The following is a 24,502-nucleotide window of genomic DNA, read 5'->3' as shown; positions in this document are numbered from 1 at the left end:
TCAGGGATGAGATCAGGGAGACCAGGTCTCTGGCCTTTCAAATTACACGAGGGTGTTTGAATTTTCATCTACAGGTAATAGAAAGTCACTAAGGGTCATATTTTTAAAACATGGCTCTGGCTTTTGTAAAGAATGGAATGGGGATGCAGAGGAAAGTGGAAGCCAAAAGAACATATATAAAGCTATTATAGCAATTTAGGGAGATTAACAGTTGTGTGTATATAAGGGTGAACAGTTTCATGAAATTATTGGCCGTCAACCCAAGTGGGTGACATGTTTGCATGCCTGACTTGTAAACATGGCTGTGCTACTAGGCAGACATCACAGCAAACCAGGCTCAGGGGGTTGAATTCAGTCTGAAGACATTAATTTGATTAAATCCCATAACATTGGCCTACACTGTGTTTTTGAAATTTTGGATTAGTTGCCAACTACTTTTAAAATGCTGATTTTGGCTTCTTTGGAAAAATCAGACTACCTGGTAAAAATAGACCAGCATTCCCACATGGCAAGAGTTGGCTGGGCTGGAGCTGAGAGGCAGCTGTCCTCTGAAGAAGCGCATACACTCACTAGCTGTCCAGTGGAACTTTCCGCAGTGATGGAAGTGTTGTGTATCTGTGCTGTCCAGTTTGGAAGACGCAGCCATATTTGGTCATGAGCACTTGAAATGTGGCTAGTACTACTGAGGAACTAAATTTTAAATTTTATATAATTTTAATGAATTTAAAGAGCCACATAGAACTCTCTGTTGCTATGAAATGAGGCAGCTTAGCTGTCAGGATGTGGAAGGACTTCCATAATGACAAGAAGGTTAAACTTGATGGCCTCTAGATTATGATCTAATAGTTCTTGGAGACGTGAAATATTTGTTCTATTCCCCCAGATTAAATAAAAATTTAAAATGTAATTTTCCCTAGTATCTTCTATTTTCTTTATCCATGCTATTATTTAATTTAATTTTAGCAAATTTTAGAAGTGTAATATATGATACTGGGATATTACCTCTTCTTCTTCTTGCTCTTCCTCCTCTTCCCCTTCCTCTTCTACTTTTCCTTCTTTTTGGGCTTCTTTCCTTCTTTTCCTACGATTCTCAATGACTTCCGGATCCCACTGATCTCTTCTGTAGATGTACCCTGTACCACCGTGCTGTCTTTGCCCAGAAATTCTTTGGTATAGATCGTAGTCAGGGCACTAAGGAACAACATTAGTAATTTTAACAAGCATCCTCAGTGATTCTGATGCCGACAGGTCAGGCACCACACTTTGAGAAACAACACTTTAGGACCTTCCTTGCTCATGTTCGGATTTCTTCAGGCCAACTCTACGTGGAGTTAGATGAGATGGGTATTCACTGAGCAAGACTTATTTAGGCTTCCTAATTCATTAGGCTTCCTAATTCACAAGAAAGATTTCAACCCTCTCAAGTCATTTTTTTAATGTGTGTTTGCCCTTCCTTATTCAGCAACCCAGGATACCCACACTGTAGGGACTCATACGAGAGTGAGTCTGAAGGACATGCCTCAGAGCAGTGGTCCTCACACTTCAGTGGGCATCAAGAGTCCTGTGAAGGGCTTTTCAACACAGATAGCTGGACATCCCCTTCCGGCTCCCCCTCAAGTTTCTGAGTCATAGTTCTGGGGTGGGCCCTAAGAATATGTATTCCTAACAAACTTCTGAGTGCTGCTGTTGCAGTTGGCTCTGGGACAGTACTCTGAGAACCACTGCTGTAGTAAATCCGTCCTGGCCCGTAATCATTTTATTTTATTTTATTTTAAGCACAGACCCCTTTAATTCCTTTAGAATGTGAGGAAAGCTATTGGCTTCTGCTTCAGAAAAACAGATATACACAATAAAATAATTTCAGAAGGTTCACAGATGTTTAAGGATTCCTGGATTCTAGGCTAAGAGCTTCTGCTCTAGAAATTCCAAGATTTATCCCCAAATAAGGCCAAACCTGCAGAGAAATGTGTGTTGTATTGAGTTCTATTTCACATTAGGCCCTCTGACTACACTTAAGTCAATGTGTAGAAACCACCTGGATACCCACTACCACATTTATAATATAAATGAGATTAAGGGCTTTATTCTCTACATTGATGATATATATATTTTTTAAATTTTATTTTATTTATTTAACAGGCAGAGAGAGAGAGAGAGGGAGAGAGAACACAAGGAAGCAGAGTGGCAGGCAGAGAGAGGGAGAAGATGACTCCCGCTGAGCAGAGAGCCCCATGCCGGGCTCGATCCCAGGACCCTGGGATCATGACCCAGCAGAAGGCAGCACTTAACCGACTGAGCCACCCAGGCACCCCTACATTGATGATATTTATACTAAGACCCATCCATGTAAGATATTTCTCTCACTTAAAATTTTAATTCTAATTTCTCTCATTTTGTTTTTTCTGAGGAATGTCTTGTCTTTTCATATACAATGTGAATTTTATGTAAGTGATCACATTTCCCCTTCTACTTTGGCTCATCAAACTCAGAAGGAATTTATGCCCCAAATTAGTAAGCATTTGGAGGCTAATGGCCTGTGTGTCTGTACTTTTATTCCACCAAGTGTTAATTTCCTATACAATCTATGTTTTCCATGGCTTGTACTTTATATTTGGTTTTGTTAATTGTTTGAGATCTTTTCTTCTCTCCCTTTCACACGTGTGACATTCTCAAAGTCCGTGCAGGGATTTTGATTGGTCTCCAACCACCGCCTGTGGTGGGCTGTAGATGACACGATGCCCAGCACCGCAACACCTCCTCTCTCTCACAGCTAACGCTAACACACTCCCAGGTGCCAGCATCTGCGTGGAGAATATCTCATTTACTTTGAGCTGTCAAACCCTTTGGAGAACCAGGCAGATATGGATATAAAAGCTTATTGTTAATTTTAATATAAACAAGCAGACCTGGACTTCCTGAATTCTTGTCATACCTCCATGAGGCAGTTATTATTTTTGTAAAGAGGAAATTGTGTCTTCTAAATGTCATCTACCATATGCTGTTGATAAAGGAGAGATTGGGAACAGGATCTAGTCTTGATTCTTAATCAATCTAGCAATGTTTTTTAACAATCATATGTCCAACTTATTTGCTCCTTCTTTTGTTTTATTTAACTGACAGACTTATCAGGTGTCTGTTAGATACTATATCTTGTGTTAGTTGCTGTTTATATGAGTAAGACATGGTTTTTGCCTTCATATAAGGCAGAGTCCAGAAGGAAAATGGGCAATTACAATATATAATAAGATAATACGATAGAAGAGAGCAACATGAGTGGTCATCAGAAAAGTATTCAACTTTCCTGTAATAAGTAAGGTATAGGGGATAAGGAGGAAGAGAAAAGGAGAGGAGGAGAGAGAGAGAAAAGGAGAAAGCAAGAGTGAGAGAGAACGAGAGAGTTAGTTGTTTGTGTTGATGTGGAAGGGGTGGTCATCAGGGAAACAGATGATGTCTGAAATGACTTTCAGAGGATGACTATGTTGAAGACTGTTGAAGAGGCAGAGGGATTTCTTGTGGATGGAGCTGCAGGTGCAGAAGCACAGAGGTATCAGAAAGTATAACTTAGTAGTCCCTATGGTTGACATATGTTATCATTTCCTTAACTACTTAATATATTTTAAAGATTTTATTCATTTATTTGAGAGAGAGAGAGAGAGAGAGAAGCAGACTCCCCACTCAGGGCAGAGCCCAACTCGGGGCTCCATTTCCAAGACCCTGAAATCATGACCTTAGATGAAGGCGGATGTTTAACAGACTGAGCCCCTCAGGAGCCCCATTAATATTCTTGCAGACATTCCTTGAATTACACTACTATCAAAAAGAATGATTAACTATAGTAACAAAACAACTAATATTCTTACCTTAATATTGATTATAATATCAGGTTTCAAATTTAAATTTTTAATTAATTCTATTTGCTGCAAAGTAGTCATGGTATCCTCTGAAAGAGTTGGTAGTTCAGTGATAACATAACCTGTTGAGTAAAATATATAATTTTTAAAGTTTATAATATTATCAATGTATGAAAGCATTGACTCGTTATTGCCTTATAAGATGTCATTTGCTTATGGATGAAAAAATTAATGTAAATCTTAAAATCTACATATATTTTCAATTAGTTGTTAAGTTTATTGCCACATGAAGCATAATTATGAATACTGTTTTTCTGATCATAAATAAAATCACTGAGCTAGGAGGAGACATTTTTAAAAATTCCAAATCAATTTATTTTAAGCATATGAGGTGTCTAGGAGAGAAAATCCATGGTAATAATTCTTTGAACATTAGGAAAGCTGTAAAGGTATGTTATAGGGGGTGTATAGTATATTATTTTCCTCCTAAAGCTAATATTTTATAATAGAATATGTACATAGTGTTTATATAAATATGGGGAGTAAGAAAACACCCATGTTCTTCCCATACTGTTTAAAAAACAAACATTTTCAATATGATTTTGGCTTAGCACATTATCTTGCATTCCCACCCAGAAATCTGCTCATTGAATCTGCTCCTTGAAATTCACCCCATTTGCCATCATCACATTAATATCCTTAATATATTTCTTTATGTTTCTCTCTTGCTTGAGAAAATTTTCTCTTATTATTATTCTCAATTCCCTCAGAATTAAGGACACCAGTCAATTTTTCTACTATTTTAATAGGAACTTTTTTTCTTGAAAGAACTGACAGACAAATTGTGGTTATTCAGTTTTGGATATTTGGCAGACATTTTATAAAAAGTGAGTGGAGTGAGCTGGTCACTTTAAGGACAACTGACAGTATTTGTTCCAATGATAAAATTCCAGCAAAAATTCAGATTTTAGGAAGAGTGTATCTACTGCCATAAACTTAACAACTTCCCAATTTTTAGAGCTTTTCTTAATGAAATTGGTGATGAAATTAATAAAAGTAATTTTTTGATAGTATATAATAAAAAGTATCAACATTTGGAAAACCTGCACAACTTAGTGAGTCAATATTTTCAAAAATAACCACTGCATGGTGCCTGCAAGTCATGCATAGGTAGAAGACCTAGTCCAAGTTCAAGATAGACAAATGGATTTTTTGGAACAGAGTTTGAAAAGTCCTCCATGTGTTTTCAGACTCTACAATGCAAATAGCTTTTAAGAAAATTCCCCTTAGTGAGTTTTAATGTAGGATCAAGAATAGTCACAATTATTCTAAAGACTATTAAAATATACTTCCCCTTTCCAACTACATATTTGTATGAAGCTGGACTTTCCTCATATATTTCAATAAAAACAGTATACTGCAACAGATTGAGCAATAGGAGATATGAGAATCCAGTCGGGTCTTCTCTTAAGCCAGATATTACAGAGGTTTGCAAAGATGAAAAATAATACCACTCTTCTCACTAAGTTTTTTGATTTGAAGAATATAATTTTTTTATAAAATATGCTATTACTGTGAACATGTGATAGTTTTGTTATGATTTTTAAACACATTTTATTTTCGTCTTTTACTTATTATTTTTTAAAAGAGTTTATTTGACAGAGAGAGAGATCACAAGTAGGCAGAGAGGCAGGCAGAGAGTGAGAGGGAAGCAGACTCCCCACTTAGCAGAGAGCCCGATGCAGGGCTCCATCCCAGGACCCTGAGATCATGACCTGAGCCGAAGGTAGAGGCCTTAACCTACTGAGCCACCCAGGTGCCCCTATTTTCTTCTTTTAAAGAAATGTTTTAAACATTTCTTAGTTTCAATTTCTAATATGATAAATACTGATAGATATAACCCAAGTAAGCAAAACCTCTTTTGGGGCCTCAACAATCTTTATAAGTAAAAGGATTCTTGAGACTAAAAAGTTTGAGAACTGCTATTCCATGCAATGCATAGAATAGTATGATTTTAAAAAGTTATTAAGATTCTGTTGAGAGATGAATAAATGAATGTGTCAAATAAGCCAATCTCAAAATTCTCTTTAGAATATGCTTATCACATGCATATTATTATTATCTTTTTATTTTATAAAAGCAGACCAACAACTACCATAGTAATTCCAAAATCTCATCAACTCCTTAGGCATTTCTCCTAAACTTTTTCAAACACTTTACCATCTGCTAACTATATGTTGGATGCAATCCCAAGTAGTTTAATTTCAAAAGGCCAAAAGGGAGACCTATTATCTTTGGTTTTGGATATATGAACTATAACCATGATTCTCTCCTGTCTTGCTATAATCTTTGGTTTCCAACTCTGCCTATTCTTTTGCTTTTGCTCTTGTCTTTGAAAGACTTTGAAATACTGGTGGTATCCTAAGGCATCCATTCTATTCAAGGTTCCTTAAATGAACCCAACAACTCCCTGCAAAAATTTAGCCACCACATGCATTGGCCTTATCTCAGGAACTGGGCCAGACCTTTCTCTACTTACCGCCTCCTGCTGCTCTTACTTTTTTTTTCCCTTGGCTTCCTACCTCCTTAGTTTGGTTTGGATCTTATTGTTAAATTATCCTCCATTTGATTAAAAACCTTATTGGAAACTTGTCAAGACGTTGGGATGTGATGGCTGGCATTAATCTCCTGGTTTAAGGGTCAGTATTGTGGTGCAGTGGCCTGGTCCTAGACTGAATGCAACCCTTGCCCAGTTCACCCCTCCTGACTGGACATTTCCAGAGAAAATCAGTCTCCAGAATTCATGCCTTCCCCTTCCAAGCAACAGGGGATTACACAGTACCTTCCTCTCATTCCCTCTGCTGGCAGCACGGCCACCATCTGTGTATTACAAAGGGATGACAGCAAGATGTTTGGCATTCTGTATGCTGTGCTCTCCAGGACCCTGTATATTTACTACAGTCACTGCTACTGAGGGGACAGCTTATCAGGCATTTCAAGTACAACTGTTTGTAGATATCCTAAACCTCAGGCATACATGTGGACTGGAATGAGTTTAATGCTTGGTCTCTTTCCTAGTGGAAGCAGCAGAAGAGTGGGTTGCTTCCATGGAATCTGTTTCTCAGCTGACAGGCCAGTATTTGGGCAGCTTGAATTTTCTGAGTGATGAGTTTTAGGGTCTTACCCATTGAGAGGTGGCCAGTATCATCACACCCAGGCCCTAGGAACAAGTCTATGGAAGAGATGTGGGAAAATGGAAGAGCTTAGATCTCTGGACCCAATTCTGGATACTTACAAGGACATTTCCTCATAGAGAGATCAGAGCTGCCAAGCCCGCTGCCAGCCTCTCTAACCCCAGAGACGTGTGTGAAGATGGAAGTATAGATGAGGACTTCCCCTCTCTGTCCCATATCTCCTTGATACCATTGCCAAGCTCCTACCTTCAATGCTGAAGGTGGAAGAGTGGTAGACCTCCCGCCACTCCTTGCTGCGAGGCTCTGTTTGTACCAGCATTGGCAGAGTAGACACGCTGCAGGCTAGTGTTCAGCCTGTATCAACCCCACCAGGGAGAAGCTGAAATACTGTCCATATGACTGCCCAGGGGTAACTACTTGGTTCATGCCATCCCTTTACCCCCACTTTCTGGTACAGTGGAATGAATTCCTATTTCCACCAAACTGAAGATGGCATGCCACTGCTCTCAGATTGAAGCGATGAGAGATTCAGAGATATCAAGTAGTTTATGTTCATCCAGCCCTAAAAGGTACCTGACCTCATGCCAGCCTGATCTAAGTGGATACACTGGTGACCAATGACTTATGAGACCATCCACAATGGGCTATGTCCGGGACAAGGAATGCCCAGACTAGGACTGTCCATCTCATTACTGGAGAAAGTGAGTTTTTCTGGAATCTAGAAACGGGAAGCAAAGAGGGACTTCCCAGGATGCCTAGGCATTGGCTCTATCTTTTCCTCTTGGGTAAGGATGTAGTTCATGGAAGCGGATTTGGGCCAAAAGCCAACAGAGCATGGCAGGTTGTGAATGAAAGGATCGTAATTACAGATTGTATAAGTTACTTCTAAATAGCAATAGAAAGGTTCAACTGTAAAAGGGCTCTGGTAGAGAAAAAAATGAAGATTGAATTTGGCAGTATTCTGTGGTGCAGTGTCCCCAGCATCACACATCTGTCTTTAGGAACTTTAGCGTCATCAGTTACCTAGCCTCACCCAGACCTGACCCAAGTTAATGCCCCTGTTTTGAAAGCTCCTCACTTCCAATTTCGCTCCTACCATCTACCAGGCTGGTGGGTAGGACCAAACATCAGAAAGACTCCTTGATGAGCAAAGACTTTTAAACTGCATTTAGCAAGATGCTAGGTTCCACAGAAATTCCCCTGGGGATGCCATAGAATAGGTGGGGGGAGTTTGGGCAGAAGGGGTTCTAGGTCCCGTCCTCACTAGAGCCCTTAAAAAGCCCAGTTGTGCATACCTAAAACACAGCCATGCAATTGCATGTTAATAGTGTGGCCCTCAGACTCAAGAAATCATTTATACTGCTTTTCCTCTGCCAGCTCCCAGAGCAAGCATCAGTGTACAGTAAGTCTAGGGGAAAGAGGAATACATTAAATGATTTGAAGGGATGCCAGTCAGCAAGATCCAAAATGTAGGAAATTCTTAAACACAGATCACTAAACACAGATAACTTGCTTTTTCAACAAAGAGAACGCAAGATGATAGAAGGAGGTAGAGGGAATTTATAGATTAAAAGGGACTTGAGACATACTAACCAATTGCTATATGTGAAGCCTGGTTAGATCCTTCCCCCTCCCCCCAAAAAACTAAGCAAACAAAAAGAACAAACAACAACACACATACACAAATAAAACAAAAAAACCATCCAAAAAACAAACAAACAAAATAAAACCCCAAAATGGAAAACCAAAAAACAAAACCCAAAAATCATCTAGGAAAAAAAATACACAAGGCAAATAATGAAATCTGACCACAGAGTGGTCAGTAGATGATTTACTATTAATTTAGTAGGCATGATAATGTAATGTGATGCTAGGTTTAAAAATATTCCTTACCTTTTTGAAATATATACTAAAACATTTACAGATGAACTGATATGATATGAATTAGCTTCAAAATAAAGTAGGTTAGTAGAGGAATGTGGGCAGGAGGTCACATAAAACAAGATGAGACAAGAGTCGTCATTGAAGCTGGGTGAGGGACACATGGGGGTTTTATATCACTTTTACTTTTGTTTGTAATCTTCCACGAGAAGAAGTTAAAAAGATTCTGAACATCATGAATGGCATAACTGAGTAGGTTTATTTTTTCATTATTTTTTTCTCTTTTTGCCTATGTTTATTATTTATGCCATGTTTTTTGGGGGTAAATTACTCTAAATTTTTCAAGAGGTAAGGGGAGATGAAATACAAACAAGGAGATATTTGCCTGCCTATGCATATACACGCTTCAGCTTCAATCACGATGCTTTTGGAGGTCATTTATGGACCCATGTTGGAATTCTATCATTGTCTTTTATTCATTTAACCTCCTACGTTCTGGATGTTTTCCCAAGCTCAACTTCTTTATCACTGATCACTAGTTAGAAGACTGATGTGTAGACAAAGTATACGTGTGTGTGTGTGTGTGTGTGTGTATATATATAAAAAACCATATATAATAGGTGATATTTTTCTATACGTGGGTGGATAGATGTAGTTTGTTCTGTATATCATCCACATGTAGAGAAATCTTTCTACCTATGGATGTAAATGATACAGACACAGTTTGCAGGGACGTCTGCTTTTGTTACTTCCATTATTGATTTGCTTTGGCAATCATGATTTTTACTTTACTGCATTTTATTTTTATCCCTATATTCTTTTTTTAAATTTAATTTTATTTTTTCAGTGTTTCAAGATTGTTTATGCACCGCACCCAGTGCTCTATCCCTATATTCTTAAGAGTCACAAGGTCTCTCCTAACTTACTAAGGATATAAAGCAGCTTGCTAAGTTTTTCTTCTTTAATTCAATAAATCTATTTCAGGTGGGTGATATTCTCTCCAGCCCATCTTCTTCTTCCTTCTTTTGCAAATGTCATAGGGTATGCTCTTTTCTATTTAGTTGTTCTAAGCTTCAGTAGTCTTTGAAACCCCTGCTCAGCATCTGTTGGAGTGCAGGGAGACTTCTTGGGTCCAGAGTGAGGGTGGGCGGGGTGAACAGACCGAAGCCTGCCAGTAACTGGGGCAGGAGGGTAAGCTGGCGCCAGTCAAGAAATTCCTGCCTTATAAGTGCGGATTAATGCAAAGAAGGCGGACAGGACTCAGTAATAAAACTCTGAGTGAATGGGAAAGCAGTCAGCAGAGGCTGTCTGCACTTTAAGGACCACGGGAAAGTGTCGATCCCTTCCTGGATAACACAGAGCTCAAAGAAGATGGAACCATTTAAATTTATTTATTTGTTTACAAATGTACAGTCTGAAGAATAAAAGGAAGTAAACAAAAATACGTAAGCTGCGGGCACCTGGGAGGCTCAGTGGGTTAAATCCTCTGCCTTTGGCTCAGGTCATGAGCTCAGGGTCCTGGGATCCAGCCCAGCATGGGGCTCTCTGCTCAGCAGGAAGCCTGCTTCCCTTCCTCTCTCTCTGTCTGCCTCTCTACCTACTTGTGATCTCTGTCTGTCAAATAAAAAAAATAAAATCTTAAAAAAAAAAATACCTAACCTGCTTAACGAATTCAGGCTCTAGAATTTTTACTTCAGGGCAAAGGAAACAGCAACTTCAGAAATTATGTGTGCCTCATCTAAAGCATGGGTTTTAAGGCTGCTTTGATAGCCACCGATTTACAAAAACAAACATACCAAAGTGAGAAACTTGCAGAGAGTTGAGCTTCTCCAACATTAGCTTTATGATAAGTTCTTCGGGAATGCTTTGACCACTGAGCAGTATTGACTGCAACTAAGAACCAACAAAGATAGTGTATATTAGTGTATATACCTCTGTGACACAGAGCTTTTTTTTTTTTTTTAAATCATAATAATTTTGACACTTAGATTTACCATAACTCCTGATTCAGTTTCCCTCGCAATCTGTTCTTCCAACACTGGTAAAGCTAAAATATGAATTCAAAATATTAGCACAAGCTGATATTAGAATTGCCAAATTAAGAAACACATTTGTGTTTTATAATGGTAACAAAGATTAATATTTGCATATCACTTTAAGAGTTTTCAAAGCACATTTATACACATTATGTCACTTAAGCTAACCAAAGGATGAGGCAGCAGATTGTATTCCACAAAGAACTTGTCTCTGCTACTCTCTAGCTAAAAGATCTTGGGGAAGCTAAACTTCTTAAATATCTCTGGGCCTTGCACGCTTATCCCCTGTATAGCACACAAGAGAATGTGAGGATGAAATGACATCGTGTACGGGACAGTGATTTGGAATTGTAAAGTGTCACTCAAAATTATACACAAAGTATTATTAGTCTATAGACTTTTATTACCATAGAGTTATATCCAGAGCCCATTAACTTTGCTCTCTGATTAAATGAAAGGAATATGCATCAAGAAATGTAAAAATAAGTAAACACTGGTTAGAAAAAGGGGGCCTGAAGCTGGAATTCCAAAGATTTGTTTCCTTTTAAGAGGAAATATTCTATCCCTTATGGACGACATCCCGGGACAGAAATGATAGGGACAAGGCCTAGGGGAGGACTCAGGAACTGAATTAAGTCCCTCATTGCTAGTCATCTATGATTGTTCTCCCCCAAATTGTACCAGATTGCAATTTCACTAACAGCACATGGAATCAACATTTCATAACATTCTAGCCAAAAATAATTATAAAAACTTTAAAGGTTCTTTGTCAATTTGATAGGCAAATATGGATCAGTGCTTTTTATTTTAAGATTTAATTAATTTATTTATTTATTTGACAGACAGAGACATAGTGAGAGAGAAAGAACACAAGCAGGGGGAGTGGGAGAGAGAGAAGCAGGCTTCCCAGTGGGCAGAGAGCCCCATGTGGGGCTTGATCCCAGGAGCCTGGGATCATGACCTGAGCCAAAGGCAACTGCTTAAGGACTGAGCCACCCAGCACTTTGGATCAGTGTTATTTTAATTAGCATTTCTTTGAATAACAATTTCTTTGAATAACAACTTTTTTCTTATATTTGTCTATTTTTATTTCTACTTTTATGAATTGACAATTCACTCTTTTTTGCTTATTTTTCTATTAGGAAAAAATAGTTTTATTGATTAAAAGAATATTTTATATAAAGATAGCAGTCCTTATCTTATATACTGCAAAGAACGCAAAGCAAAATAATAAAAAATAAAATTTATCATTGAAAATAATTATGTCTTGGGGCACCTGGGTGGCTCAGTAGGTTAAGCATTTGCCTTTGGCTCAGGTCATGATCCCAGGACTCTGGGATTGAGCCCTGCATCCAGCTCCCTGCTCAGTGGGGAAACTGGTTCTCCCTCTCCCTCTGCCCTTCCCAGCCCCCGCCTTGTACTCTCTCTCTCTCTCAGATAAATAAATAAAATCTTAAAAAATAATTAAGTCTTGAAAAATGCTCTTAAGAACAGTTGTGAGAGTTTCTTTTCTTCTCATCTTTCATAGGGAGATACCCAAAACATATGTCTCTAGTAGTTCTAAATGAGAGAATTAGAGAATTGGAGGCCACAGAATGAAGTCAGACATTCCATACACCCTCCTAACTTCTATGAACAAAACTAAGACTAACTGAAAAGCAGAAATAAGCCTGATGCTATCATGAAGATAACATTCACTAAGCTGGTAATGTGTGATAAAGTAATTACAGCAAAATGTTAACCACAGAATCTAGATGGTATAATTCTTTACATTTTTATGCATATTTGAAAGTTTTTATAATAAAACTTTGGGGGGGAAGGGTAAGATTTACCTTCTACACGAATACATTTCCATGTCTGTGCTATCTGATGAGCTAACGTTGTCTTCCCAACCCCCTTAAAAAGAAAGATGTTATTTAAAACCCACAGACATTTGCCAGTGAAACAGATATTCTCATTTTAAAAGACTCTATTGATGGTTACAATACATGAATATTATCAAGTGAATTTTTGTCCACAAAAATTAATGAATAGTAGACTCTACATATTTATAGCTTAATTTTTCTCTAGTTATTGTCACATTTGCCACATTTTTTGAAGTGATTTAAATAACCTTTTTTAAATTAAGAAAATAACCCTGAAATCAGGCAGCTGTACCATTATGACATTCCAGATACTGTCCTCTTTTGACTGCCAAATTTTGTAATTTCGAATACATATCATTGTGATTATATTGAAATCCATCACTGTATCTCTTTTCAAAGTTTTTAGTCATGACTGTTTTGACAGACTTCCACTTAGTAACTTCCAAGAACAAAAAACTCCTACTTAATGGACATCTTTGAAAAGTATAATATTTTCAAGACGGTAGATCACTTTAACATAGCAACATTTGCATCTGAGTGCTCTCACTGTTGACTTTTAAACATTTTAAAATTTAAATTTAGTTGATTAACATATAATGTATTTTTTTGTTTCAGAGGTACAGGTCTGTGATTCATCAGTCTTACATAATACCCAGTGCTCATTATATCACATGCCCTCCTTAAGGACCATCACCCAGTAACCCCATCCCTCCACCCACCTCCCCTCCAACAACCTTCAGTTTCCTATGATTAAGAGTTTCTTATGGTTTGTCTCCCTCTCTGGTTTCATCTTGTTTTATTTTTTCCACTCTTCCCCTATGATCCTCTGTTTTGTTTCTTACATTTAACGTATTGGTGAGATTACATGGCAGTTGTCTTTCTCTGATTGACTTATATCGCTTAGCATAATACCTTCTAGTTCCATACATGTTCACTCTGGACTTGTGAAACTCTACTGAATGTTAAGAAACATAATGAAAGTTACTGGAACCATTTCTTGGTACCTGTCCCAGGGTCTATATAAAATTAAATCAAGGGTGGGATCCAGCCCTTAGTATGTGCTGTTCTGGAAAGGCCCTTTAATTCAACAGTTCAGGCTCTCTAATGGTAACTACCAACTAGTTCAATGGCTGAAAATACTGCTCATTTAGAGGTCCTTACTAGAAACGCCTAATAAGGCAGGATACCTTGTGTCATCCATTTTGGTTTCTTTTTATTTTGTGGAAAGACAATATATAGGTCCATGAACACACTGCAGAGGTAAAAAACATTGTCTCTCAGTATCTTCAGATATTAATGGGAGAGCCCAGTTTGTCTCCATAGTGTCCTGTCTTCACATACCCAGAGAGCTTCATAACAAATTTCACAGAAAGTTTTATAAGCAAATTATGTTTGAAATAACTTTTGATCACAGACTACTAACAATTGTCATGCTTTGATTTTGCAATACTTTGATGAATTCTATTTCTTCATAATGTAAAAACAAAGATAAGTACAATGTAGGTTCCTTTTCAATTAGAGTGTACAAAACAAGATAAAGTTAAGAACTTACAACCTATATTATATGTTTTTAAAGTCATACAATGAAAGCCTAATTCTCAAAAAAATTAGCACAGTATGTGGTTTTTCATTTTTGTATGGTAACATAATGTTATGATTTTAAAAATAAAAAAATAGAGTAAATAATAAATTAGGAAAAATAACTTACCGGTTTCCCAAATATAACAAAGCAAACAGGTTTAGACAGCAAAAAGTTATATTCAGCTTCATCTTCGCTAAATATATCCGCAAATGAATGCTCTTCTGTCTCCTCTTGAGAATTCATAATATAAACTACTACAGTAAGAAAGAATAAAATTGTCAGTGATTAATCTAGTTAGAAGAGGCAGGCAGGTGAGGGAGAATGAGACTATCCTGAGAATTTACTTAGCCTAGAAGACATTCCACATCACTAAACACAAGGATTTTGCTGATATTAACAAATAAGTTAAACTTATCTATTAAAACAATAATAGGCTCTTAGTTTGAAATAAAAAGCAAAATCTAACTATATATTGTACAAAAGACAGCTAAAATAAAGTGTTTCTGCAAGACTAAATTAAGGGAAAACATACATATATACATACATAAATATATATGTTATGATGTGTATATTCGATTAAAGATCAAATTAAATATACTATATGTATACATACATATATGTTACACAGATACGTATGTGTCTATATGTATATGTGTAAGGACTACCAATGGCTCTAATAGAAATCCGAATGGAAATTAGACAATACATAAAACTGAAAAAGAACATATACAACAAAAGTTAGAAGATGTAACTAAGGTAGTATATTTTGAAACCTTAAGTACTTACGTTAGAACTAAAGAAGCTCTGAAAAATACATGAGATAAGCTCACCACTTTTAAGATGTTGAGGAAAAAACCCCAGGAAAAAATAGAAAAATATATTTTAAAAGTTAATAAAATAGAAAACAAACATATAGAGAGGGTCACCAAAGCTAAGTAGTGGTATTTTGAAAAAAAGTATAAATAGAAAACTTCTGTAAAGAGTGATCAAGAAGATACAAGGCACAATTAAACAATTTTAGAAGTGTGGTTTCTTATATCTTGAAATTAAGATTTTTTTATATCATTAATGAAAGAATGTTCTCCATGGTATACTAATTTTTTGAAATTTGTTGTGGTTTGCCTTATGGCCTAGCACATGGTAGTTTTTTTTAAAAGATTCCCTGATTCCTTAAAAAGTACATGTGATTTATGTTTTTTTTTTTAAATGTAGTGTTCTTTAAATGAAGTTTACATTAAGTTTGTGAATATTATTGGTTAAATCTTCCATAATGCCTACTGATTTACTGTCTACATCAAACAATATTAGATATATAAAAGAGGAAGGACTACAGAGTAACAATGCTACAGATGTAATATAGATAGGTGAAGATATCATAAACCAAAGTTATCCAAAATAAATTTGAAAATTTAAACAAAATTGATGGATTCCTAGAAAAATCAGCTTCTCAAGAAAAAAAGAGACAACTTGAGTGATTCTATAACCATAAGGAAACTGAGTCAGTGACTAAAAATCTTCCCACCAAAGAAACCAGATGGTTTTTCAAAAAGCTCCAAATCTTACAATCTTACACTCTTTCAGAGAAAAGATAAAGTGGAGACTTCTTACATCAGTTTATTGGTCTTATAAACGTCACCTAAATCAGAGAATAGTGTGAAAAAGCAAAACGATGTACCAATTTCGTTCATAAACAGGATTTACAAAATCCTAATATTAGCTAACTGAATCCATCAATATATAATAAGGTAACATCAAGACAAAGTTGGGCTTTCCCCAGGAACTCAAGGTTGGCCTAACATGAGAAATTAATTTATCATGTTAAAATAAAAGAGAAAAACTGTATGATCATCTTAGTAGATATAGAAAAAGTATGAGACAATCAACACCCTTTAATGATTAATAAGAGATAAATCTCTTAGCAATTAGGAATAGAAAGGAATTTTTTAACTGATAAAAAGTATTAACAAAAGACAAACTTTACATTTAATGGTTAATTATTAAAATTGTTCTTTTCAGGTCATGACAAAAGAAAGAAAACTGTAATTATTCCCAGTTGATATGATTGCCCACATAAAAAATATATCACAGATAAATTTTGAGAATTAATCTGTTAATCTAATTTGCTGGATTCAAAATGATACAAAATTCAGTTGCATTTCCATATAGCATGAATTGCTAAAAAATGTAACTAAGGATAGAAAGACTTATCTTTGCAGCAAAACAATAACGTGAACAGGATTAAATATTATAAAAGACATACAAACCCTTTATGGAAAAATTACAAAATCTTATAAAATGACTTTAATAGGCAGACTTCAAAAATGGAACATAACTATGACCCATTGGTCTGAGACAATGTTCATGGCAATGAAAGTGGATTATGTGGGCCATATGCTTCCAGGTAAAAGGAATATGATTATATTTCTCTGTGGAATTTAAGAATATTCAAATGGGCTTAATATACCAATATTACTTTAAGATGTCATTATGGAACAAGACATAGTAAGAATTATTACTAGTATATTAAAAAGATTGAGATGAAAACTTCATGACAAAAGAACTAAAATTTCAAGTTATTTTTAGTAACAAAAAATAAGTAATGCTACCATAAAATGTAGTTATAAAGGAGACAATGCATCTAAATCTTTTAGAGAGATGGTGCATTTATTAAAGAGTATTAAGTGCACTAAAACCAGGACCCTAAGGCCTGGGATGGAACATTTATGTGGATGTCTAGGTACTTTGAACCCCATGATTATCTGTGTTAGGCAGGAAACTAGGCATGAGCCAAAGAAGGATGGACCATAGCCATCCTCACATCCCCAGCAGAGGACTATCTGGGGATCACCCCACTCCACCCATCTGGCAGTTGGTTTGCAGTTATAACATCTCAGTGGGGGAAGGATTAAGTTTGCTGTGCTTATTGCACTTGTGCAGAAAGTAGCCTCTGGTCCTTATTTAATCTACGCCTCTAGAATAGCAGAATATGGAGTAGGGTGTGAAAGGCTCACAGAGGTGACATGTTAGATGGATTTGTTAAAGGAGGACATGTTAAATGAGGCCAGAGAACACATCAGCCAACTCCGCTCTTTGGGATGGCCAGAGGATACTCCCTTCTTTAAGACTACAAGGAACGAACTAGTGAGGCACTAGTATCATTACTAAGCTCAGTGGTGGCTGTCCTTTGTAGGCCAGGACTGAAGGTAGGAGAAAGGCTGCTATGATACTGGGGTCCCATGTTTCAGTGAGGATGAGAGAATCCGGGAGAGCAGAGGCCAGATGGCAGCACTTAACCATCAGAAGCAAAGTAGGTGTAATTACTAGAATGGGTAGGAAGTCCAGAATGGCAGCAAGCAAGATCCATAGGGATCCGCGGTGATGGCTGGTAAGCCACAGAATTTCTAGGGGCAAAACGGATGAGCAATCAGCAAAAATGCTGATGAACTTACATATCTAACAATGACAAAGGGCAAATGAATCAAAGGCTGATATCAGCAGCCACAGTGGAAAATCATGATTCCTTGCCCAGTTCTTAACTCCAAAGCCCATTTCTTGAAGGGGAGGCAAGGAGCCCTTAAGAATAGGCCCCACAACACCTAACAAGTATTCACAATAGGGATTCCCCAATCCTTCTCCAAGAGAACCTATAACCATTAACTGGGGAAATACACATGGAGGACATGGGACTCTCCTCCTCTTTCCAAGTCAATAGGACACAGGCTCTGAGCTGACACCAACACCAGTGGGTTCAAAATGCCATCATGGCCCCCCATGAGAGTGAAAGCAAATGGAGAACCAGTGATCAATGGAAACTTGGCTCAAGTCTATCCCATAGTACAGGGTCTATAGGATCACTTCGTGATTATTTTCCTGGTACGTAACAGGGATTGCAGCTGGCAAAACCTTCACAGTGATTCTCTGCCTGTGGAGTAAGAGCCAATGTGGTAGAAAAGTCAAGTGGAAGCTCATGAAACTGCTTACTGGCTCCTTGGCCCCTGGGCCAGATAAATAAGAGTAAATCATTCTGATTGAATGGAATGGAAAGGTGCTAACCAAAACTATTTAAAAGATGCATAGCCCTGCTTAATTCTCCAGTGTGGCTTTAAAAAAAAAAAAACAAGATAGATCATGACAAATGATGGGGATTACTGAAAACTTAATTAAGGAATAGCCTCATTTATAACCATTGTGCAGATGAGAGCTTTTCTGGCTGGACACAGCTTCTTGTTCTTGGTAGGTAGTTACTCATCTGGCCAATGTGTTGTGTTTTTTTAAAGCCCCGTCAGAAAAGAATATTAGAAGCAGTTTGCATTCATGTCAGCAAGAGACATTCTGTTTTACACCAGGACTCTCCCATGTTTGTAGCAAATAGAGTAAAAGGGGGTCTTATTGATCTATAATATTGGGTGATCAGGGAGTGGCAAATGTCCAGGATGCCTTCCTAGGACACATGAGCAGCAGAAAGTGGAAGATAAATTCACAAGGATTTAAAGGCTTGTTACTTTGGTGAAGTTTTAAAAGACTAGTGGTCTGGGTCGTTCTGAGATATTCTCTCCAAGGTTAAGGACAAGTTATTGTACCTTACTCATTCTGCCTCTGAAAGAAGGGGTGTAGTATTTTATAAGTCTCTCCCTTTGGGAGACAGATGTAGCACACTTGGGGATACTGTTCTGATCCATTTAATGGGTGACTTGGAAAGCTGTTTTGGTGAAGCTCAGATAAAGAGAGAGCTCTGCTGAAGTTTTGGTGTATGATACCAGAGACCTGCTTCTTGGGCCATATACCTGCCCAGATCCCAGGATGTGACAGGGAGGTACTTAGAGCATGGAAGAATTCTTTTGGAGTCTTAGCAAAGCCACAACAGAAACCTCTCAGCATAGATCACTGCTGTCTGCAGCAGAGAACCATTCCCCATTCAAGCAGCTGCTCTTGGCAATGCTCTGGGCTCTGGGAGAGGATGAGTGCCTGACCAAGGGACATCAGGTGACTCTGGAAACAGAAGTGCCATCATGAGCTGGGTATGTCAGATTAAGACCTCAAGTTGGACAGGCATAGCAGCAATCCACCAAATGATAAAAATGGAACACTGGGATCAGTTCCAAGCAGATCTGAAGGGTACAAATAAGTTTCATAAAAAAGCAGCCCAGACCCCATGTCACCTGTCTCTTGCTCACCAATGTCTCTCTTTTAGCTCACACCTCATATGGAATTCCCTAGGAACAGCTGATATAAAATATTTATCAATAGCCCAATTTCCAAAGGCACATAACTCAATTCCTCAAGCCCTAATGTCACCCTCCCCTCCATAAAAACTGAAGGAGGCTGAGGTAGAAGGAAAAGTAAATAAAGTTAAATTTCTTCTAAACCTAAATCTCACTAACAAGGACGCTTGATAGCAGGAATGTCACATTCCACCAGGAGACTCCCAATTGTCTTTATGTTAGTGCCTCCTTAGAGGGAAAGTGGCCTTGGCTGGATAGTAACCAGGCCTTCAATATCCTGACAGTCTTCTTTGCCCCAATAGCCCTTCTGAACACCCCTTTGTCCTCACCTACCCAACTCCTGTGTATATAACCAGACACTCCTCACAGGCCCGGGGAAGCAGCAGCTCTTCCTGCCCACGGGTCCTGTCCCCGTGCTTTAATAAACCACCATTTTGCACCAAAGACGTCTAAAGAATTCTTTCTTAGCCGTCGGCTCCGAACCTCACCCCATTGAACCTCACCTAGGTTCAAGAACTTCATCACTTCCAGACTTTAATCCCACTTGGGGGGTAGCCCTACATGATGATGATTAAGGGAAATCCTCCTTGCGGGCAGAGGTTTTTAAAAAAAGATATTTTATTTATTTATTTAAAGAGGGAGAGAGAGAGAGAGAGAGCACAAATGCAGAGAGGGAGAGGGAGAAGGAGAAGCAGACTCCCCGTTGAGCAGAGAGTCAGACACAGTGCTCCGTCCCAGGACCCTGAGACCATGACCTGAGCTGAAGGCAGACGCTTAATCGATTGAGCCCCCCAGGTGGTGGGGAGATTTAAGCAGTATTCCTAGGTCCTCAGGTTGGAGGACAATACTGATGGTTTGGCCCAGGGCCTTAGAGGAGCAAGATTGAAAGACAAAAGAAAATGACTTCTGGGGAACAGGCACGTGAATGAAACTACGACATGAAACTACGAGAGGGGTTAGCAAACACACTCTGTGGCGACCTTTAACAATCACATCCTTGTGTCATTATTCCCTTCCCTCAATGTGCTCTCCCTTAAGTGGGAATTACTCTGAGACACACATCTCAGGATTCTCCAGTGATTTCAGCCCACAGAGACATTTGCTTGGTAATATCCCCTTGGTCAACTTCCTTCTGTTCATTGATGTTGTTTCCTGGGATTATTCCCATATAAAGCTCTTGACTTTGAATTTTTGTCTCAGGATCTACTTCTGGGTGAACCAAACGGAGAAAATGTTCAAACGGAAGTGCTGTTACAGTATAATAGAATAAATGAAAACTAATATTGAAAACCAGAAATCCACAGATATTGTAAAAGTTGTCATCCTAAATGAAAATATTAGTGCAATTTACTTAATTAATACTTGATTTCATATGAAATTTTAATATGTATTTAATACTTGATTTCATATATTTAATACTTGATTTCAGATTAATTGGTTTCCACTATGAAACAAAACAGAAATATTCTTCCTAGCTGAAAGATCCAAGTCAACATAAAATGCCAGAACTGACCTGACCATCTTTCCAGTTCTTAAGCAGGACAAAACTATGAAAGAAAACTAAAATACTAAATAATTAAACATTTAATTTAAAAATTTGGTCATCTCTCAATTTTAAATTTACAATATGATCTCTGACATCTCCTTTTTAAGTAACATAATCTCGAATATCACATTATGTTTTGCGTTTATACTATAATTCAACAGAGTTTTTAAAAGTTCCCTCACATTTTTAGCCGTTGGGAAACCCTCTAGTAGTGGGTTCTGTGGTTTCCAGCACCGCCCCCCTCCCCGGAAAACTTAATACCTCTGCCGTGGCGAGGCCTTATACTCTTCTAGCAGGTGCTCAGTAAATATTTGTGGAATGAAGACGTTAGTCGTTGGAACGGAAAATGGTGTGAAAATTACTTTACTTTACTTTTGAGTGATCCCAAAGTTCAGTTTTATAAGAAATTTAACTGGTCTGGGATCCTCGCAGGTGCGGCTCCATTAATTGATACAAAACACGTCGGGGCGGGGGACTTACGACCCCTACTTACCCCGCCACAGCACAGTCCTCAGGAGCCCACAGGACCCACCCGCCAGGCCCCAGCAGCCGCCTCGAGTGCCTCCGCGTGTGTAGACCGGTTGCCTAGGTAACCCCTGGCGGGGCTTCGCGCAGGGCTTCTTGGGAGGCCGGCTTGTAATTCATTCGTTTTAAAAAATCTTACGTATTCACTTTTGCACTTCACTTCGTATTTATCACACATTCCTTTTCACAGGTATAGAGGGTGACGATTAGAGACGGTATGTACACTACTCACTCACGTTCACACACATCAGATGGAAGCCTGTCTCCAAAGCCGGTGCCACACCACAGGGCGCTACGCTTGGCAGTCCCCTTGAGGAATTGACAAATAGCCAGTCTCCGCCACGAATATGTGGCAAAGTCCACGATGTCCAACTTCAGGTGATATATATATATTTTTTTAAGGTGATTTAAAGAAGACTCTCAAAGGGTTAAAATGGATAACAAAGCGATGCAAGGGGAAAAGCACCGACGGTCGGGGAAGGGCTATCTTCTAGGTTTCCAGGAAAAAGAGGGCCGAGGTAGGCAGAGAAAAAAGAACCAACTTCGAATGGATCTATCTACAATTCGGCGAACCGCTTCAAAAGAAGCAATTCAGTCACAAATCCTCCCCTTTTCCACAGAGATGGACCAGATGAAGCGAGAGTCTAAACAAACCGCGCGACTTTTTCTCCGCCCACTTTTTCTCCTGCCCGCACCAAAAATGGCGCCCTTCGCTTCCTCCCTAGGCAGCACGCAGGTTCTGGGAGCCTCTTCACGCCCTCTCTACGGTATCTCCTGAAGCCCCGCCTCCGACGTGCCCGGGGCGGGGTTTGCCTGCAGGTCGCGAGCCGGAATCAGGAAACACCTGAGCTGTACCCGGTCTCCGGTGTATTTAGTGCCCAAGTGGTGTTTTCTGGCTAGATCCGGTGTCGGAGGTCTGAGGTGTCTTCTTTCCGGGCCTCCTGGGGCAGTCCGGAGGCCGCCGCACCCTGGGCCGCGGCCTGGTGTCCTGTCGTAGGAGCCCCAACTTGCTCCGACCATGCCCGCGGCCGCCGCCCCCATCATCAGCTCCGTCCAGAAGCTGGTTCTGTATGAGACCAGAGCTGTAAGTTCCCGGCGCGGTGGGGCACAGTGGGGCACGCGAGGGGGTACGGTGGCAGCACCCCCCCTCCCTGGGTCCCTAATCCCAGCCTTGAGCATGTGTCTGAGGGGGCTTCGCCTTGTCATCGCACCCAGGGAACCGCTGCTTTTGCTTGTACATGTTTCCACTTAAAAGCAACGGTTGGGACACACTGGAAACAGGCGCTTGTGGTATCTCCGAAACTCTTCCTGAAGTTCTGAACGAGTTACTGGATACTTTTAAAGAACTTTCAGAAAGTCTGTTAGCGTTTTGCAGTTCGCTACTTAAAGTACAGGCAAGGCTATGAAAAAATATTTTTGACCTTGGGGTAATTTGTGTGTTTTCCTGTTCCATGGCATACCAGTCACTATGAGGTTAATTATGTGCATTTTTATTGCTAAAAATCTTGGCTCTCTCTATTTGAAAGGAAGACTTATTTTGTTTAAAGACATTTGTTTGGATGACATTTTGCTTTTCACTTGACTTTTTTACAACACTTTTTATTACTTTGAGTGGCCATGTAAACAGTTACGAGTAGAATAAGATCAGTTTTTGTGTTTAGATTCTAGTTCTCAAAGATTTAATGGAATAGTGTTTATAGAAGTACATACTTTGTCATTTGTGTGGTTGAAAAATAAAGTATATCTTTTCTGACTTGGGGTCGCAGTGATTTTAGGATCTGTGTTTAAAATTGCACTTGATAGTAATAAGATTGCATATGTCAGAGACCTTCCTGTTGTGCTCTAGAGTGTTTTATAAGGCGCATTCAATGAAACTTGAGTTGTCTTCCATTAGATTAAGTAGGTACTTAACAGTTTCTTGGTTATAACATGGTTCTTATTGCACATCTGCCTTGGGTCACAATTAGTGGAGAAACATTGTTGACCCTAAACTAATTTTGTTAGCAACTTCATTTGATTAGATCCAGACCCGAAGATAAAATTATAATATTCATAGATGTCTTCAGTTGTTCTCTGAGGCAAGTCATACAGAAATATTTTGACATTGAAATAAAACCTGTTTTCTGTACAATGTCCTGGTAAATGTCATTGTAGGAAACATAAATACTATGTTTAAAACACAGAAACTCAGCTCCTTAATAAGCTGAGCATTCATTAGGACTGGCTGAGATGTTAGTGTTCTTTCGAAAGCACAACTCGTATTATAGGGCTCTTCTGCTCAGAAACCTTCAATAGCCCCCATTTGAGGGGAGGAGATTCTGAATCTCTTAGTTTGGCCTTCAAAGCCTTAGGTGATTTGTCCAAAACCTGTCTGGTCTTATATCTAATTTAATATCAATTCAACAAATATTTACTGAGAATTAACTCTGTGCCTTTATGTGCCTTATTCTGCAGTAAAACTGTATTGCTTTCAGTTCCTTATACCTTCCACAGTGTTTTCGGCCACTTGTTCTTTGCAAAGTCCCCCTCCTCCTCCTGTCACAACCTGCCAATCCTCCCAGCACAGATCTGGCACCATGCCTTGCAGACAGACAGTAGGCTTCCAGTAGGTACTCGTTGAGAGTGTCTAACATGAAGAGATGTGTGTTGTAGAACTTGGTTGTTACCCCTCTCATCCACCTAACAAATGGAAACTAACTCCAGCCAGCTTAGGGACAAAAGATGAGTTTATCAGAAGGATGCTGGAGGAGCCATTGCATGGAATCACTGGAAGAGCCTAACTCCCTAGCTTCTGGAAAGG

The 24,502-nt window shown here is 38.7% G+C and overlaps 2 protein-coding genes across 2 annotated transcripts in view; one reads left to right on the top strand and one right to left on the bottom strand.

The window, feature by feature from the left end:
- AK9 (adenylate kinase 9) overlaps positions 1-14,652 on the bottom strand; it is a 117,565-nt gene extending 102,913 nt beyond the window's left edge. The window contains exons 1-6 of the mRNA XM_044244454.1: positions 14,536-14,652; positions 12,795-12,858; positions 10,921-10,973; positions 10,723-10,819; positions 3,861-3,973; positions 1,003-1,191 (exon numbers count right to left, since the gene is read on the bottom strand). Of these exons, the coding sequence (XP_044100389.1) occupies positions 1,003-1,191; positions 3,861-3,973; positions 10,723-10,819; positions 10,921-10,973; positions 12,795-12,858; positions 14,536-14,652 (633 nt within the window). The remainder of the gene's footprint in view (positions 1-1,002; positions 1,192-3,860; positions 3,974-10,722; positions 10,820-10,920; positions 10,974-12,794; positions 12,859-14,535) is intronic.
- Positions 14,653-22,524: 7,872 nt separating this feature from the next.
- Positions 22,525-24,502, top strand: part of FIG4 (FIG4 phosphoinositide 5-phosphatase) — a 133,182-nt gene continuing 131,204 nt past the window's right edge. The window contains exon 1 of the mRNA XM_044244439.1: positions 22,525-22,786. Within this exon, the coding sequence (XP_044100374.1) occupies positions 22,721-22,786 (66 nt within the window). The 5' untranslated portion in view covers positions 22,525-22,720. The remainder of the gene's footprint in view (positions 22,787-24,502) is intronic.

Source organism: Neovison vison, chromosome 1 (genome assembly GCF_020171115.1).
Source record: "Neovison vison isolate M4711 chromosome 1, ASM_NN_V1, whole genome shotgun sequence".
Lineage (NCBI taxonomy): Eukaryota > Metazoa > Chordata > Mammalia > Carnivora > Mustelidae > Neogale > Neogale vison.
This window is presented reverse-complemented; position numbering and strand designations above follow the sequence as displayed.